This window comes from Nicotiana tomentosiformis, chromosome 2, assembly GCF_000390325.3.
Source record: "Nicotiana tomentosiformis chromosome 2, ASM39032v3, whole genome shotgun sequence".
Classification (NCBI taxonomy): Eukaryota; Viridiplantae; Streptophyta; class Magnoliopsida; order Solanales; family Solanaceae; genus Nicotiana; species Nicotiana tomentosiformis.
In genome coordinates this window covers 21,669,190-21,688,945 of record NC_090813.1, presented here as the reverse complement: position 1 = coordinate 21,688,945, position 19,756 = coordinate 21,669,190, and the positions used below count along the sequence as shown (strand labels likewise).

The following is a 19,756-nucleotide window of genomic DNA, read 5'->3' as shown; positions in this document are numbered from 1 at the left end:
GGGTTGAGCCCCGAACTCAGGAAGAAACTCATTCAATTTCTTATCGATAACATCGATTGTTTTGCATGGTCCCATTTAGATATAACAGAGATCCTGCCGGACATAACGACGCATCGGCTAAGTTTGGACCCCAGGTTCAGACCGGTGAAGCAAAAGAGAAGACCCCAGTCAGAGAGAAAGCACACATTCATAAAGGACGAGGTAACCAAGCTTCTCAAAATAGGGTCCATTAGGGAGGTGAAATATCCCGAATGGCTAGCCAACGTAGTTGTAGTCCCTAAAAAAAGGGAACAAACTTAGAATGTGTGTGGACTATAAGGATTTGAACAAAGCATGCCCCAAAGATTCCTTTTCGCTGCCTAACATCGATCGCATGATTGATGCCACGGCCGGCCATGAGACCCTCACTTTTCTTGATGCCTATTCCCGGTATAATCAAATCCAGATGAACCCGGAGGACCAGGAAAAGACTTTGTTTGTCACCAAATATGGAACGTATTGTTATAATGTGATGCCCTTCAGGCTAAAAAATACAGGGGCTACTTACCAACGCCTAGTAAATAAAATGTTCGAAGAACAAATAGGAAAATCAATGGAAGTTTATATTGATGACATGTTAGTTAAATCCCTGCGCTCAGAGGACCATTTGACCCATTTGCAGAAAACGTTCAAGATTTTAAGGAAATACAACATGAAGCTCAACCCCGAGAAATGTGCTTTCGGGGTCGGTTCGGGCAAGTTCCTCGGCTTCATGGTATCACATCGGGAAATAGAGATTAACCCCGATAAAATCAAGGCCATCGAAGACATCATCGTTGTGGACAGCGTGAAGGCCGTACAAAGGCTAACAGGTCGGATTGCAGCCTTAAGCCGGTTCATCTCAAGATTATCTGACCGAAGTCAAAAATGTTTCTCTCTACTCAAAAAGAAGAACGATTTTGCTTGGACCCCGGAGTGACAACAAGCATTAGAGGAACTAAAGCGATATCTAAACAAGCCCACCACTACTTCGCACTCCAAAAACAGACAAAAAATGTTTTTTGTACTTGGCGGTATCAGGAGTCGCCGTAAGCGGTGTCCTAGTTCCAGGAGAGCAAGGTACGTAATTCTCCGTTTATTATACGAGTCGAACCTTAGGAGAAGCGGAAACTAGATATCCGCTCTTAGAAACATTGGCGCTTGCACTGATAAGCACCTCAAGAAAGTTAAGGCCGTACTTTCAATGTCATCCCATATGTGTGTTAACCACTTACCCGCTTCGTAATATTTTGCGCAAACCCGAGTTATCAGGCTGACTGGCCAAATGGGCCGTCGAACTCAACGGGTACGATATCAAATATCAACCCCGCACGACCATCAAGTCTCAAATTTTAGTATACTTCGTGGCCGATTTCACGCCAACACTCGTACCCGAAGTCGAAAAAGAATTATTGAAATCAGGTACATCATTGGGATATGGATCCTTTTTACGGACGGGGCTTCGAACGTAAAAGGGTCCGGGCTGGGCATAGTTTTGAAACCACCCAAGGGTAGCACTATTAGGCAATCTATTAAAACTATCAGGTTGACTAACAACGAGGCCGAGTATGAAGCCATGATTGCAGGTCTCGAGCTAGCTAGAAACTTGGGAGCAGAAGTCATTGAAGCCAATTGCGACTCCTTGCTGGTGGTGAGTCAAGTAAACAAAACCTTCGAAGTTCGAAAAGGTAGGATGCAAAGGTATTTAGATAAACTGCTTGTCACTTTGCACCATTTCAATTAATAGACTTTACGACATGTACCACGGGAACAGAATAATGAGGCCGATGCGCTTGCAAATTTGGGGTCATCGGTCGAGGTAGATGATTCAGGGAATGTTGTTCAACTTTCGAGATCAGTAATCGAAGAAGGTCACGCCGAAATAAATTCTACAAACTTAACCTGGGATTGGAGAAACAAGTATATTGAATACTTGGAGTAGCGGAAAACTCCCATTGGACCCCTAAGGATTCCAGAACCCTACGGACTAAAGCTGCTCGATTCACATTGGCTCCGGACGGAATACTATACCGAAGAATATTCGATGGACCCTTGGCAATGTGCTTGGGTCCGGGAGATACCGATTATATCCTACGGTAAGTGCACGAGGGCACTTGCGGGAATCAATCTGGAGCCGATACGTTAGTTCAAAAAATAATTAGAGCAGGGTATTATTGGGTTGATATGGGCAAAGATGCGAAGGAATTTGTTCGTAAATGTGACAAATGTCAAAGGTTCGCACCGATGATCCACCAACCCGGAGAACAACTCCACTCGGTCCTATCCCCATGGCCATTCATGAAATGGGGAATGGATATCGTCGGCCCTCTGCCATCGACCCCAGGTAAAGCCAAATTCATTTTATTTATGACTGACTATTTTTCTAAATAGGTTGAAGCGCAGGCGTTTGAGAAAATAAGAGAGAAAGAAGTTATGGACTTTATCTGGGATCATATCATATGCCGATTCGGGATTCCTGCCGAAATAGTATGCGACAATGGAAAATAATTCGTTGGCAGCAAAGTAACAAGATTCCTCGAAGACCACAAGATAAGAAGGATACTCCATACCACCCCAGCAGGAATGGGCAGGTTGAATCAACAAACAAAACTGTCATTCAAAACTTAAAGAAGAGATTGAACGACGCTAAAGGTAGATGGAGAGAAATCCTGCCCGAAGTTCTTTGGGCATATCGGACAACGTCAAAATCTAGTACGGGGGCGATCCCATTCTCCTTAGTATATGGGTCCGAAGCATTGATACCAGTCGAAGTGGGTGAACCCAGTTCCAGATTTCGATTCACGATGGAAGAATCAAATAACGAGGCTATGAATACAAGCCTCGAACTATCAGACGAAAGACGAGAAGCTGCTCTCGTCCAATTGGCCGCCCAAAAGCAGCGAATCGAAAGATATTATAATTGAAGAACCAAGCTCTGCCATTTCAAGCCTGGGGACTTAGTGTTGAGAAAAATTACCATCAGTACCCGAAATCCGAACGAAGGGAAACTAGGATCGAATTGGGAAGGACCATATCAGGTGCTCGAGACCATCGGAAAGGGATCGTACAGGCTCGGCATTATAAACGGCAAACAACTATCAAGCAGCTAGAATGTATCACATCTAAAACGGTACTACTACTAAGGTACAACCTTTCCATATCCATTTATATCTCAAAACTGACCCCTGCAGAAGTCCGAACAAGGGCTAAGACGGGTCTCTCACTAGGAAGCACGTGTTGCACTCTTTTTCCCTTAGACCGGTTTTATCCCAAATGGATTTTTCGGCAAGGTTTTTAATGAGGCAACCATTAATCGTGCAGCATTTACAACAATATCCGAGGTCTCGCAAGAAAGTTATTTCACAACAACAGGGTTCCAATAGGAACAATTGTAAGAGCCAAATGATCGAAGCGAACCATGATCATATAGATTGGCCCGAATCCAGGCGTGTAATAACGTGCGAAGAAAGTTCTCTTATTTATCGGCGTCTTATATCCAAGGGAAAATTCCTCTATTTTGAGATTTATTATGCAATCATAATTAAGATAAACTCAACGACTAAGCCTACAGGCTATTTTTATTTCGAGTTCGAGCAAACACTCACTCAACCATTAAGCCTACGGGCTACATTACTTCGAGTTCGAATCATTCACTCGATTAAGACTACGAGCTATTTTTATTTTGAGTTCGAGCAAACACTCACTCGACTATTAAGCCTACGGGCTACATTACTTCGAGTTCGAATCATTCACTCGATTAAGCCTACGGGCTATTTTTATTTCGAGTTCGAGCAAACATTCACTCGACCATTAAGCCTACGGGCTACATTACTTCGAGTTCGAATCATTCACTCGATTAAGCCTATGGGCTATTTTTATTTCGAGTTCGAGCAAACACTTACTCGACCATTAAGCCTACGGGCTATATTACTTCGAGTTCAAATCATTCACTCGATTAAGCCTACGGGCTATTTTTATTTCGAGTTCGAACAAACAGTCACTCGACCATTAAGCCTATGGGGTACATTACTTCGAGTTCGAATCATTCGCTCGATTAAGCATACGGGCTATTTTTTATTTCGAGTTCGAGCAAACACTCACTCGACCATTAAGCCTACGGGCTACATTACTTCGAGTTCAAGCTAACACTCACTCGACCATTATGCTTACGGGCTATATTTCTTCAAGATCGAATCCTTGACAACTAATAAGCCTAAAGGGCTACATTGCCCCAAGTTTTGAGTAAGCGCTCGCTCGGTTACAGGAGCTACGAAGTCCAAACTTGATTAAATTGTTTAAATCATTGTGAAAACATTCATAAGGCATGAATAAAGTCCTCGCCAGACGGGAAACGAAAACAGAAGCAAGTCGGCAAAAAGGGAGATATGTCTATATACAAATTTATCTGCATGGGAGATTACAACGTAAAAACTAAGAACTAAACTTCTCGACCAGGAGCGGTCTCTTCTTTATTAGGCTTCCTCCCATTTTCGGATCCGCTCTTGCTCTCATCGTCATTATCATCGCCATCGCCATCGTCATCTGAAACCAGAGCTTCAGCATCGGCTTCGAGTTCTTTGGCCCTTTTTATCTCTTTAGCGAGATCGAAGCCACGGGCATGGATCTCGTCGAGAGTTTCCCTGCTGGATCGGCACTTAGCAAGTTCGGCGACCCAATGCACTCGAATATCGATAGACTCGGCTGCCTCTCTTGCCTGGACTTGGGCAGCTTCAGCATCGGCCCGATAGACGACCACGAGCATATTCGCATCGGCCTTTGCCTTTTCGGCATCGGATTCGGCCTTGGCAAGTATAGAGGAAAACCGAGCCTCAAGCTCCTTAATTCTCCTTGATTGAACCAGGCCTTTTTCCTTCATCTTCTGAAGTTGGGTTACGGACGATGATAACTGGGCTTGAGCAGTCTCTTTTTCGGTAGCAAAGCGGTCCATACCTTCTTTTCACTGCAAAGACTCCGTTCTTATCACGTCGACCTCCTCACGAAGCTTCCCGATCATCTCGATTTTTTGCTGCAGCTGTGAGACCGAAATGTTAGCTATCATTCCGGTATCAAGCCCATAGGCTTTCAAAAGCATCATTACCTGCTCAGACAAATCGGTCTGATCTCGATAAGCCTTAGCCAGCTCAGCACGGAGGTCTTTTATTTCCTCCTCTCTCTGCCCTAAGGAAAGTCCAAGGGAGTTCCTCTCGTCAGTAGCCCGTTGTAGGTCGGCCGTGTATTGATGCAACTCATTCTGGGACCGAGAACATTGTTCTCGATGAACTGCCGCTGCCTACAAAGAAACAAGAAGTGAAGTTAACGAAAAACGAACATGAAGATAGTACCGACAAAATAGTTTTAAAAGCTCACCTGATTCAAAGCCTGCCGTACTCCGTGAAAAAGATCCGATTCATCACTAGCACCGACAACGTCCTCAATGCCGGTAAACAGGTCACGAAAGGGATCTTCTTCATCGTGAGGCCTGTCTAGATCGAGGGCTCCCAGAGCTTGAGCTTCCCGAATCACCCCTGCAGAAAAAGCGAGAAAGGTAGGCGAATCCTCGACTGCTGCTGCCCCAAATGGCTCGCCTGGAGCGTTCCCCTCGGTTCGAAGGGGTTCGAGGGGCTCTTCGATCATATCCCCTGCCGGTTAACTCCGGTGAGATGCATCTTTGATATCTGATAGTTCGGGGACTCTACCCGAATCTTTCTCCAGTATATCTTCAGTTCGAGGCGGAGCCTCATAGAGCATCATCGATCCAGCCGGCGATGAGGCATCAATGGTTCTCTTCGTTCGGACCGCCAGAGCACACTCATCATTCTCTTCTTCTTCTTCTTCATCTTTATCCCTTAGACGCAAAACGGATTCTACGGTCAAAGGAATGATATTCTTGTTCGGCTTACGAGCCGTCCTCTTCTTTGGTTTTGGATATTCGGGAACCGAGACTCTCTTCCTTTTATTTTCCTTCACCGACTTTGGGACATAGGCTGAAATTCCCTCTTCATTGGGCAAGGGCCTCAAAACTGCGTCTTTACCCAAACTTGCATATGGGAAACCTGAATAAAATATTTTGAAAACCGCCTCGTTCGGATCATCAAAGAATCCGAGAAATGGGCTTACCATGATTTTTGGCCTCCCACCGACCCTTTGACAAATCACGCCATGAGCGCTCGGCGTATGTGGAGATCGAAATAAGGGTTCGTACCCAGTTTTTGAGATCGGGGATTGCTCCGGGCATCCAGGGAACCTCTACATCAAGAAGAATGGGGAGTGTCGATGAGATAATAAATGAAAGAAGAAAATAGAAGTAACAGAAAGATCACACTTACGTTTCATATTCCACTCATCGGGAAAAGGCATCTTTTCAGTCGGGATCAGGTCCGAAGTCCTTATTCGAACGAACCTGCCCATCCAACCCCGGTCCATGTCCTCGTCAATACTCGAGAACAGAGCCTTGGTAGCCCTATGCTGGAGTTTTATTAACCCCCCTCGAAAAAGTTGAGGACGGTACAATCGAATAAGATGATCGAGGGTGAACGACATCCCCTCGATCTTGCTCACAAAATATCGGATCAGGATAACGATCCACCATAAAGAAGGATGGACCTGGCCTAGGGTTACTTAGTATTGTCGATAGAAGTCAATAATAACAGAATCAAAGGGACCCAAAGTGAAAGGGTAAGTATACACATTCAAAAACCTTTTTCACGTAAGAAGTGATATCTTCGTCGGATGTAGGAATTATTATTTCTTTCTCACCCCAATTGCAATCTTTCTTTAGCTGTTCGAGGTGCTTTTCGGTTATCGAACACATGTACCTCGATACAGGCTTACACTGGCCAGGGACCGATGAACCTTTATCGACCTTAAAATCTGAAGTAAGGACACACGCCCCGGGAACACACTCCTCACGCCGTGGTTCTGCCGGTGTCTCATCGGCGGCACACTGTGAAGATGAAGCTTTCTCTTTCTGAGGAATGGTTTGCGATGTTTTCGCCATTTTTGAATTCAAAGGTGGGGAGTAGAAGAAAGGGACAAAGATCTGGTAGAATTGAAGAGGGATTTATGCGGAAAGAAATCACAAATTTACTGGTAAGATGGAGAGTACGAAGAAGAACTTGGGAAATTTGAAAGATAGAAGATGTAAAAATGGTAAAAGATAAAAGAAAGGGTTATTTATAGGTCCAAGCGATGGCGGTTCAATATCAACAGTGGCCGACCATTGCCTGGCATGCATTAAATGCCTTGAAAGACTAAACCGACGGGACAGCTACTAGATGCATCATGGTCGAACCCGATGGAAATGACAGGATATAATCCGATCGAGCTTTTAAAAAATCATATCGTTTCTCGCTACATTCTTTCTGAGAAACGAGGGGACTATCTGTATACGGTCGAAATAGGTTTCGGCCTTAGCACGTCCGATCGAGTTCAAATGATGATTTATCAAAGTGAGATCCTGAAGGTGGAGCAAACTATCCTCGAACCTGGGGAGGCCGATCCGTGTCAAGTTTGATATCATTACCAAGATCGAATCAAAATCTACCATGTTGACAATCCATAGACCAACCGACATTGACCTCGAATCAATTCGAGGGCTCGAGCCAGGATCGGGCTCAAACCAAGATCATGAGTTCGAGCCGAAATACCAAAATCGAGGGTTCTAAGCAAGATCGAGCTCGCAGACAAAGGCCGTTGCAATCCCACTAGAGAGAATCTTGGCAGAAATTATGGAAAATGTGACTTATCATGGGTCTCCCTCTGAATGTTTATTTTATTATGCTTAGAGCCAAATCCTTCCACTATAAAAAGGCTTGGTTACTATTTCTGTAAGACAAGTTTTTTGGAAGGCTTACATTGTAATAAAAGGGCTATATTCTTCTACAGAAAAGAACCGTTCTTTCAGATTTCTTAGATTGATTCTATTTATTGAATCCTGAGATTCATTGTTCCTGATAACCTTATCTATTTTAGCATTCTCCCCAATCTATATTTACACTTTTTATTTATCCTTACATTTTGTGTTAAGTTACGTCACATATCCTCGGAACTACGTATAAATTCAACTCTATCCATTTTTCGAGTAAACCCTTGTAAATAAAGAATATTTTACGTTTGAGGTTTATTTTACTGTCCAAGTTATCATACTTAGTTATTACTTTTTGTTATGTTTACTTGACTTTTTTGCTACAAGAGTATGTTGGTTGAAGCAATGACTAATTATATCAGAATATAAATGTACAATATTCTGAATTGTTGTCCTTGCTTAAACCAACTAGAGGATTGAAAAGTGAAAGAAGTCTGCTACCTAAAAATATGGGATGTTGGGCCTGTGCTTTGCACGGGCTAAACCCATCTAGTAGTAGATATAAATCCTTGGCTGAGTATCCCTCCAGTACCTTTTCCTCAAGTTTTCTCTAATACATCACTTGATTGCTGACACGTGGCGTATATTAAATTATGGACTAGATTTCTCGAATACACAAACTTCTTTCTCCATTACAGTGACTAAAGCTACCCGATTCTATAACAAAGAAGTGACCAACACTAATTTTTCGGCAATTTCAACTTTTCTGGCTGCTTCCGATACTGTTGAAAAAGACGCCCAGGCCACTTTCGCTGCCATTTCTCTAAATTCGGTGAGCTCTTGGGTTCCTGTAAATACAAGTAGTTTTTTTTTATTTCATATAATATTCCAGGGGCAAATCTTTCTAGAATGAAAAAGATTTAATATTTCAACCTCAATATGCTGAGTTGTAATGTTTCAGAAGCTACGAAATGGTTGCAAATCATAATTTTTCTGTATTTTATTTTGGTGTTTCAATAATTTCGCAAGTTTTCCTAGGACACTATCATTTGTGTTTTTCGAATTGCGATGACATTGGTTATTGGAATATGGAGAGGAAGGAGAAAGAGGGGTAGTCTGTAGTTCATGGTTGTGTGAACTTTGAGTATTGGAAAAATCTGGTCCATAAATTTGTAGGCGCCACGTGTGAGAAATCGAGTGATGTATTGGATAAAACTTTAGGGAAAGGTACTGGAGGGAATAGTGGGCTGGGATCTCTAGGGACCATTTGGTTGATTCCCCTGTATGATAACCAAACCCTTGTTATCATGAACAATTCGGACCAAACAAGACAGTTCTTTTTCGTGGTATTTACTTTGGCTTTGGAGTTTCGACCAGTTATGAAATTCATCTATAAAGTCCAACAGAAATGAAAAACTTGAAACTTACATTCAAGATATTCTCAATAATAGAATGTGATACTACTGCTCAAAACTTGAGTTGTGCAATTCTCAAACTTCATATTTTATTACTGGGATTGATGAGTTAAGTAGTCAAGGTATTACTAAAGAATTTTGAGAGTTGATAATGTTAATTAGCAAATTTCAAACATATTTGTGTAGCAGATGTTGGATGAGTTTCGGATGTTGGGCATTGGGCAAGCTTACGCATAGGCGTTTGGGACATATGGCTCCCGACACAAGCGCCCGTACGTGTTCCTCGGGCCATTTCTAAGTGTCCTGCCCTGGAGTGAGCTTCGAAGCTAGTCCCAAAAGTATCTTGTAAAACACTAATTAGTGTATTAGCATGAATATCAATCAAAACATGGAAAAGTTAATTGTTTTGTGAAAGCTTGGGCTTAAAATTAAGTAACATGCAAGCTTAGCCATGCATTGATTTGTGCCCCTGTGCTTGATTTCAGGAAATGCACTTGTTGAAGAAGACCGTGATAAAAATATTGAACTTCTTAATAACAAAAGGGCTTATTGATATGTCTGATATTAAATAGATTGTAAAAAATTACTAAGCAATTTCATATAATTTTTGGATGGTGAAGCTTGTTAAAATACAAATGTCAGATCCCATAGGTAACAGTGAACTTATTGAATGTCACAAAAATATATTGCACAAGTATAGGCAAGCTGATATATACAAGCTTGAAACAAGCTGACAATTGACAAGAGGGGGTTGCTTAAGTGGTAAACACTCTCCACCTCTAACTCTAAGGTTGCGGGTTTGGAGCTCCTGGGGAGAGGGTAGAAAAAAAAATACAAAAAGCTAATAGTTCAAAGACATTGGTAGGAGCTGTAGGAGCTCTGCCCTGAATTCAATGAACGACAATTACAGAGTTAAAAATTCAGGATATATTGGATAGTAGGGTGTGGTGTATCATTAAATACATAATTCACACAAGGGCGGAAACACATAAAGAACTCCCAAAAAAAAAAAAAAAAAAGGGAGAAAAAGACCCTCACTGCTGTATCAGATATCATTCCTGAGAAGGATAATAAGGAGTGGCAATTAAGTAAAGTTCACTCTTCCTTGCTGCAGTTATTGCAGTAAATTCCGTCATGTCCAAATCCTCAGGTTTGACACCATCAGGGAGTTTCCAGTCAAAATGATAGAGCAATTTAGCTATTGGAAGGTGAACATTTATTAAACCAAATGAAATTCCAGGACACATTCTCCTTCCGGCACCAAAAGGAAGATACTCAAAGTTATTCCCCATGAAATCCACAGAGCTCTGCTCAAATCTCTCCGGCTTAAAATCTCATGCGTCTTCCCAATACTTTGGATCCTTTCCAATTGCCCAAACATTAACCATGACTCTTGTTTTTAATGGGATAGTGTATCCATTGATGTTTGTTTCTTCCCTACACTCTCTTGGAACCAAAAGCGGGAGTGGAGGATGAAGTCTCAAGGTTTCTTTAACAACCTGTTTTAGGTATTTCAACTCCTCAATCTCGTCCTCATCGAATGTTTCTTTTCCTTTGAATGCTTCTCTTATCTCAGCTTGTGCCTTTGCAAACACCTTTGGGTTCCTCATCATTTCTGTCATCGCCCATATTGTTGTTGATGTTGAAGTTTCTGTTCCAGCAGAGAACAGGTCCTACATTTATTAAAAATTAATAAAGAATGAGTTTATTTAATATATCAAATAAGGCAGTACTTATCAAAAGTTCAAGGCATGCTTTAGTAAGTTATTTTATTGTCTAGAAAATCAAATAGCTAGTTTCTTGTTACATGTGTTCATGTCCTGAAAGGCCGAGGAATTTTTAAAGCCTTACGTTCAATTTCCTCAATATTAGGTGAATAGTTTATTCAACTAAGTGGTTATTATATTATGCAGTAATATTTTATACATCTAACTAACAATAAAAAGGGCAGCCCGATTGCGCTAAGGAAGGGTCTGAGCACAAGGGTCTATCGTACGCAACCTTACCCTGCATATTTCTGCAAGAGGTTGTTTCCACGGCTCGAACCCGTGACCTCCTGGTCACATGACAACAACTTTACCAGTTACGCCAAGGCTCCACTTCCATCTAACTAACAATATATGTCAATTATGTTGGTCACTTGTAATTCCATTAATGAAAGAAACCCTCTTGACTAGGAGAAATTCGTTTAGCATAACTATTTGACTTGGTTTAAAAAAAGCCCATTAAAGAGGAAAATGTCCCGGTATTCTTTATTATCAAGTCTCAAACTCGAAACCTTCACAGTACTTGTTGGTAACTAGCTTGTAATTCCATAGAAGAAATTCTGTTTAATTACTAGGATAGATTTGTTTAGCTTCATGGTTTGGCTTGGTTATTTTGAAACAAAACGAAAGAAAAGAAAACCCGTGATTTTCTTGGTAATAAGAATAATTTGAAGATTTTCCCTGTAAGTAAGAAAACTTACAATCATAACTGCTTTGATGTTGTCATTGGTGATTGGGATGTGAAGTTCCCCACTCTCCTTTAGTCTTAGTAAAACATCAACTAGATCTTCACCTCCTAATGCACCATTGCCTGTTTTACCACTTGCAAGATTCTTTTTATGCTCATTCATAACATCCTCAACAATAACATCTACTCTTTTGTGAGTACTCAAAATTCTACCCCTCATTCCACTTAGCAAATGAAGTATCTTGATTGAAGGGAAAATGTCAGCCACACTAATAAGTCACCTGTTAATTCTTCCAATTCCCTTACTATTAGAATGAACTTTTTTTGGTTTTTCAACAATTCTCCAAATGCTGCTTTGCAGGTCAAGATCCTTACAGTAACATTTATTGGCTCGTCGGTTGGCGATGACCGGATAATTTGTACGAGACAAGAAGCCTCGTCACGCCTAATAGAAGTAAAGGACCGAACATTCTTGGCAGAGAGCAGTTCCAAGACAGCGACTTTGCGCATTTGTCTCCAGTAATCACCGTAAGCACTAAATGCAATGTCTGTGCTCTTGTAAAATATTATCTCGAGGGACAATAGTTTAGGCCTCGATGCAAAAGCGAGGTCATGAGTTTTTAGTATCTCTCTTGCCATGTCGAGAGAAGTAACCACGACTGTAGAAATTTCACCTAGTTGAAGGTGCATGAGATCAGGCCCGTATTTTCTGGCCAAGTTTGCAAGTGCATGGTGGGGAAGTCCACCTTCCAATGCCAAGTGATGGATACTTCCTAAAATTGGCAACTTCCACGGACCTGGAGGCAGTTTCTTGCTTAAGTTTTTTGATTTTTTCCATTTACTTAGTATTAGAAAGAAGAATGATATAGGAAAAGGAATAAGAAAGTTAAGTTGAATGGAAACTGAAACTCCATTAGCAAGCAAAAGAGATGTATTTGTTGGTACTTCTGTACTTTTCTAGGCTTTCTTTTGGCCTATATATAATCCCAATATTAGAGAAAATGATACCATAATAAATATAGGGTTTTTTTCGCTTTTAGCCCGCCCCAGAAACTATTTATATATGGTAGCCAAAAAAATGTATAAAATTTGTATAATTTTTGTATATAACATACAGAATGTATATATATACAAAAAATATGTATTTTTTCGGCTATTCTTTTGAGAACGGCTATATAGTGTCATTTTTCCGTAAATATAATAGTACTATGACTATACGTGCAAGTCATTTCCTCTTGGTAAAAAGTTAATGAAAGATGAATTCGAGATAGAGACCTTTATTTAGACTTACATTTGTTTAACAACGTTTGATAAAAGCAATAAACCAGCTGTTAGTGGTATTATATTGAATTAACACCTGATTGTTATCAATAGAATAAGGAAGAAGTGTTTAATTTAACGTTAAAGCATGATGCAATAACCATTAAATTACAGCAGGCAATGATATGGAAAATCTTATGCGAATCTACAGTTCCAAACTTTCAATTGTGATTAAGATTGCAATCAGGATAATTAATTACATCTTCACCTTTCACTATACGTATTTTACATTAATATACATAAGATTTTGTATACGCAATCAGTATTGACTCTATAGTCACACTTCAGTGGAGCGAAGGTTTTAACTAATGCTTTACTCTTTAATGCAAATTGAGGTTTTAACTAATGCTTTACTCTTTAATGCAAATTGAGGTTTTAACTAATGCTTTACTTTTTAATGCAAATTGAGGTTTTAACTAAATAGTGCTTTACTCTTATTAATTGCAAATTGATGTTTATCTTGCCGTATTTTTCAAGCAGTATCGACATATTGTATGCAGACGCATGACATGATATTTTTTCGGCGGAACAAAGTACAAACTTTGGTTTTATTTGAAATAAACAAAGAAAAATTCCAAAATTTCTAGCTATTATCATGTTAATCTCCGCAACACCATCTGATATTTCAAAAACTTGCGTCATGGCTGATATTATAAATGTCTAATTTTGAAATAAAAGACAACAAAGCAAATTTGGATGATCAGACCAAAAATGAGGAACAAATGATAAATAATTTTCTACTCCTTTATATTTGTAAATATTTAATGATGAACTTTAACGGAGCAACCTGAAATAATAATGATGTATATAATTAATAATGTTACAAAACAAAGTTATGTAACTTTGATTAAAAAAAGTCAGAATTATATTGTGTGACCTTTTATGAAATTTACCCGAATTGAATAATGTTTACTTTCTTGTTCTATAAGAAGCATTATAGACTTCTTTTAATTGGAAATCAAGTTTTCATTTTATTGTTGATTTAGGAACAATGTGCTTCATTCATATATGAAGAGTACTTACTAATTCCTTTTCAATCCATATTCTAAAGCTTCACTCATTTATATAGCATTTGACTGAGTTCCCATTTAAGTGGAGTTAACCATCAGCTTTCTTGTTAAACTTTGTTTACTCAAGCCTAATTACCAATTAATTAATGAATAATCTATTATCAATAAGGAAAGGAAAGTTGACTTGAGAACTTCAGATAGAGACCTTATCTAGGATTTTAGTTAGTTTGGGAAGAAATCAAGAGTTGAAACTTGAAAGAAGAATTATTTTATTGACAAAGACTTCTGAAAAAGATCACGAGTTAATCAAGATTTAATGAAGAATTATTTTATTGCCAAAGGACTTGGAAACCTCTGAAGTCATTAAGAAAAGTAGAATATTACTCTCAAACGGAATCTGAGAAAAGAAGAAAATTGATAATATTGATTATCCAATTTTATAAGAAATAATGTTGATTGCTAACATGAAAAAGTTGAAACTGTAGATAATTAAGAAACAAATGATACATTGATGATTACAATCACAATCCGACCTTAGCTCAGTTGGTAGAGCGGAGGACTGTAGACGGGATTTAAATGCCCACAGCCAATCCTTAGGTCACTGGTTCGAATCCGGTAGGTCGGATGTTTTGTTAAATAAGCTATACTTTTCCTTATCTATCAACATAACGTGAAAAACCATTTTTCTTTTCTTTCTCGTGTGCTTTATTAATTCATATTTCCTTTTCTTCCCTCTTTTAATTTTCAAGTAATAGATCCAATACCAACTGCACATACTCAATTATATATTCTTGTTTAAGTAGTTTTTTGCTAAGATCCGAAGACAATTCCCCAAGAGTACATTTTATTTTTCTCTATTATTCTTGAGTACCTCTTGGGAAACAAACTTATCTAGATTGTGTAATTACACTGAATTCAATTGCATATGACTTTCCAAAAGTAAGAAGAGGATAAGATTGTATGTAATTGCATGCTCTAATTAATTACACTCAAAAAGTGGCTTTTCAAAATTTCTTTTATATTTTTGTTTCAAATATAAATCTTAAATATACTCCTATTTTGTTACAAGGATGACTTATTAAAACAGTTTCGAATTTGACTAGTTTTCTTCTTTTATTCAAATATTCTGTTCATTAGTAAGATAAAAACGGTTATAATACTAATACTTATATAAACATCCTTTTTTTCTCAAATGAAGATAATACGATAATTTCTTTTCTTATATAAATTAAATTATGAGTTGGTAATTACAGTCCACTACTTAAAATGTGTACTTCTAATAAACCACTAAAGTCAAGCAAAAGTTAGAAGCCAATATAACAAACAAACAAACAAAATCCGAACCTTTTGGTCGTTAAGAATATGGTAATCAGTACGGCGGCGTCAACATCATTTCACTCCAACCGTTTTAACCACCATCACCACCGGCGGCGTCGCCCTCTTCCCTTTTTCCGTCAGCCGCTGCCGCCTTTCTCTTTAGCAAAAACTCCCTAATATTCTCCATTCTTTAAAAAAAAAAAAACAATTAAAAAATCCATTCATGGACTCGTAAAAAATTTCTAAATACATTGGCTTCCATCAACCAACAAGGTAATGGCACCAACATTTTTTTCTTCTTTTTTTAACGTACTTATTTTTCCCAAAAAAATATAAAAATTTGATTGATACGATTATATATTGTTAAATAATAATTTGATAAGCAAGACGGTAAAAAAACAAGAAAGGCTTTTAAAAAGTAGTAGATTCAGATAGTTTGGGATTTAGACGTTGTTATTATTGTTACAATATAAGATTATTACATATTGTGTACGTAATGCATGGTATTTGAATTTACGTGATTCAGGTGAGATGGATTTGGAAATGGGGCTAACTTCGGCCCCAAATCCAATTTCTAACATGAATTATACCGGCGAGCCATCACCGTCGCCATCGCCACGTGCACCAGCACTCGTGGTGTCACATTCAAGCAAGTCTCTGATACCATCAAATTCAGGGAAGGCATTGGTTGTGTCAAATTCAGGGAAAGCATTACTTTTATCAAATTCAGGGAAAAGGATAGATCCTTCAGGTAAAAAAAAGTATGTGAAGCAGGTGACGGGGCGACACAACGACACGGAGCTACACCTCGCGGCTCAGCGCGGGGACGTGGGGGCGGTGAGGGAGATATTGGAGGAAATTGATGCACAGATGTTGAAAACAATGAGCGGAGCAGAGTTTGATGCAGAGGTGGCGGCGATAAGGGAGGCAATGGTGAATGAGGTAAATGAATTAGGGGAAACGGCATTGTTCACTGCTGCTGAACGGGGATATATTGACGTGGTTAAGGAGTTGCTTCCTTATAGTACAAAGGAGGGGATCACGACCAAGAATCGTTCTGGTTTTGATCCCTTGCATATTGCTGCTAGCCAAGGCCACCAAGGTAATGAACATTTGTTTATGGCTTTGAAGAATTTTCCTTAAAGAGCATTGAATTGCTTGATGTTGTTACTAGGCAAGCGAAAACTGTGTGATCATCTCATCTAAAATCTTCTCTGAGACAATTCTTAGCTCATAATTAGTTTTTGAGGTCAAATTAGGCTCAATGTCCATTTCAGTGACGGTGTTTATATTAGTTGGTTTTTAAGTTTCAATGCATCATTTTTAACATGTAGAGGAGCGTTGGAACAACGGTAAAGTTGTCTCTGTGTGACCTATAGGCTATGGGTTCGAGCAGTGAAAGCAGCCACTAATGTTTGCATTAGATTAGACTGTCTACATCACACCCCTTTGTGTGCGGCCCTTTCTCGAATCCTGCGTGAATGTGGGATGTCTTGTGCACCGGACTGCTCTGCATTATTTTGGCCTGATTGGCATTATCCTAGAAATGATATTTTAGCTCGTATTTTGTCTCTCTGAGTATTTGATCAAGTAGTTGAGAAGGTTGGAGATAGTCCATTGAAGCCTGAGAAGAACCTAACTACTGAAAAATGTATGTGCAGCTATTGTTAAGTTACTATTGGAGCATGAGCCAGAGTTGAGCAAGACAGTTGGCCAATCAAATGCAACTCCTCTTGTATCTGCAGCCACAAAAGGGCATATATCGGTTGTCAATGAATTGCTTTCCAAGGATTCTAGCTTGCTAGAGATACCAAGATCCAATGGCAAAAACGCGTTACATTTGTCTGCCCGCCAAGGCCATGTGAACATTGTTAAAGCATTGCTGGAAAAGGATCCGCAACTGGCAAGAAGAACCGATAAAAAAGGACAGACTGCTTTACACATGGCTGTAAAAGGTGTTAGCAGTGAAGTAGTGAAGTTGCTTCTGCAAGCAGATCCAGCCATTGTAATGCTGCCTGATAAGTTTGGCAACACTGCATTGCATATTGCCACACGGAAAAAGCGTTCAGAGGTAAGCGTTGTTGCTTTGGTGTTTGCATCTTGTTTTCCTTAGCTCTAGAAACAGTAGCGGATTTAGAGTATAGTATATGGGTTCCCGGGAATCCAGTAACTTTTGCATAGACCCTGTATTTATATAAATAAATAAAAATCCACTAAATATCTATAAATATCTAACTGTGAACTCAGTTATTATTCTATATTAATTTGAGATTACAACAGGAACTCATAAACTTCAAATCCTGGATTCGCCTCTGTCTGGAAAGTATTGCATTGTGTAGCTTCTTCTGATGGCATAATCTGCTATTTTAATCCATCTTTTTATCAATGCAGATAGTGCACGAGCTTTTGCTGCTCGACGACACAAATGTCAATGCACTGACAAGAGATCATAAAACAGCTCTAGACATAGCCGAAGGGCTTCCTATGTCTGAAGAATCGACAGAACTAAAAGAGTGCTTGACTCGTTATGGTGCTTCGAGAGCCAACGAATTGAATCAGCCTCGCGATGAACTTAGAAAGACTGTGACAGAAATTAAGAAAAATGTACACTCCCAGCTTGAACAAGCGCGAAAGACTAACAAAAACATGACAGGTATTGCAAAGGAACTTCAGAAGCTGCACAGGGAAGGAATTAACAATGCTACCAATTCTGTAACTATTGTAGCTTCTCTTTTTGCAACAGTAGCTTTTGCTGCTATATTCACAGTTCCTGGTGGTGACCTTGACTCTGGGTACGCTGTGGCGTCTAACACCCCATCATTTAAGATCTTCTATATCACAAATGCTCTTGCACTCTTCACATCGTTGGCTGTTGTGGTTGTACAAATCACAGTAGTCAGGGGTGAGACAAAATCTGATATAAGGGTTATTGGGGTGATTAACAAGTTAATGTGGTTGGCCGCGGTTTTCACTACTCTGGCTTTTGTATCTGCCTCTTATGTAGTTATTGGCCGGCGTAATATATGGGCTGCAATTCTTGTTACAGTTTTTGCAGGAATTATCATGGCAGGGGTTTTAGGCGCCATGACTTATTTTGTTGTGAAGTCTAAAAGGACTAGCAAAAACAGGAAGAGGGATAAGTTTGCAAGGACTAGAACCAACTCATGGCATCACTCGGAATTATCCGATTCAGAAATTAATCCAATGTTTGCACTCTGATTCAAGCTAGTGGTTTCAGAGTGTGTTTGTTATCTCAAACAAGATACAAAGAATAGTAATCTGTTGCAGGAAGTGTGTGCTGGAAATACTGAAGCTTCACCTCAGCAGTGTTGTAAATGAATATATCTCTGAAAACTGGCTTGTTTTCTTGCACTTGGGGTGAAATATAATGATAGGTGAAGAGAAGAGAAAGCAATCACAGAAAAATTGATTGTGGCTCTGATTATTCTTGAGTACAAGCACTACTGCAGAAGGTTTTTGTTTGTGTTAGAAGTACATATTATTTGAATTTCTACTAAAGCAAATATGCATTGTCCCGTATTCTTTTTTCATTTCTCATAAAAAAAATTTCGTCGATAAAATTTTGACTTATTCGTTTGTTGGTGTATTTCTTTCCATTTGATCTCAGAGTGTCATCTTTTGTAGGAAAAATGCTGTAAATCTTTTCTTGATTTTTTGATAGAATATGGTAATTGTGGAAAACAGAAAATTGGAAAACTAACTGAATACTAATCCTACAAGAATCTGACAAATTTTCAACAGAAAGAGAAGCACAAGTACTTTAGAAGCTAGAGCCAAAAAAAAAAACTCTCAAAAAAGAAGCTTAAGTACCTTCATCTTGTGTACATGAGAATGTTTTTCCCTTATGATTTAGTAGCACTTAGATAATTTCAAAATAATTCCTCGTAATGCTGCTGGCACAAAAACCATCAAGAATGTGCCATATAAGCTATACAAAGTAAGAAGGTAAAGCTATGTATGAAATGGCCATATGACCTATTCAAAGGACTCCGAGCAACTTGTATAGCATCATGCGAAGGCAGACTCAGAAGAGTAAGCTGGTCCATTACGACACTTGGAGGGGCTGTGTCCATGTCTTTGACTTTATCATGTATGCACTTCGTGTGGGGCCTGGGAACACAGCATGGGATATGTGGCAAGTGATTGCTAGCGAAGCACAGGCTGGAGTTAAGGATGCTGCCTACTGATGGGCGTTTCCGGCATTGCCTGCTTACGGGAATGGGCGTGCACAACGGGTGGTGCGACATAGTCGCAGGTGCACTTGTCAATTAGCGCGGCCAGAGCCATGGGGCCGTCCATGCACTAGGATCTGGGAGGCTTGCCAAGGAGCCATGGGGTGCAACCAGGATCATGGGGCTCATGGGGCATGGCTTGAAAACCACCCATGACATTTGTTT

The 19,756-nt window shown here is 39.5% G+C and overlaps 1 protein-coding gene, 1 long non-coding RNA gene, 1 other non-coding gene and 1 pseudogene across 3 annotated transcripts; 3 read left to right on the top strand and 1 right to left on the bottom strand.

Annotated features, from left to right (window-relative positions):
- Window positions 1–8,320: 8,320 nt before the first annotated feature.
- Window positions 8,321–12,708, top strand: LOC117275827 (uncharacterized). The gene is made up of 2 exons (XR_004506035.2): window positions 8,321–8,654; window positions 12,053–12,708. It is a non-coding gene; the product is annotated as an uncharacterized lncRNA (long non-coding RNA).
- LOC104092418 (premnaspirodiene oxygenase-like) lies at window positions 10,018–12,605 on the bottom strand (annotated as a pseudogene).
- A 1,841-nt stretch (window positions 12,709–14,549) lies between the features above and the next one.
- Window positions 14,550–14,646, top strand: TRNAY-GUA (transfer RNA tyrosine (anticodon GUA)). The gene is made up of 2 exons: window positions 14,550–14,586; window positions 14,611–14,646. It is a non-coding gene; the product is annotated as a tRNA-Tyr (tRNA).
- Window positions 14,647–15,342: 696 nt separating this feature from the next.
- Window positions 15,343–18,929, top strand: LOC104092417 (ankyrin repeat-containing protein ITN1-like). The gene is made up of 4 exons (XM_009598015.4): window positions 15,343–15,611; window positions 15,865–16,440; window positions 17,000–17,409; window positions 17,730–18,929. Exons 2-4 carry the CDS (start codon window positions 15,870–15,872, stop codon window positions 18,555–18,557), a joined length of 1,809 nt encoding a protein of 602 aa, XP_009596310.1. The 5' UTR covers window positions 15,343–15,611; window positions 15,865–15,869; the 3' UTR covers window positions 18,558–18,929.
- The last annotated feature ends 827 nt before the right edge of the window (window positions 18,930–19,756 follow it).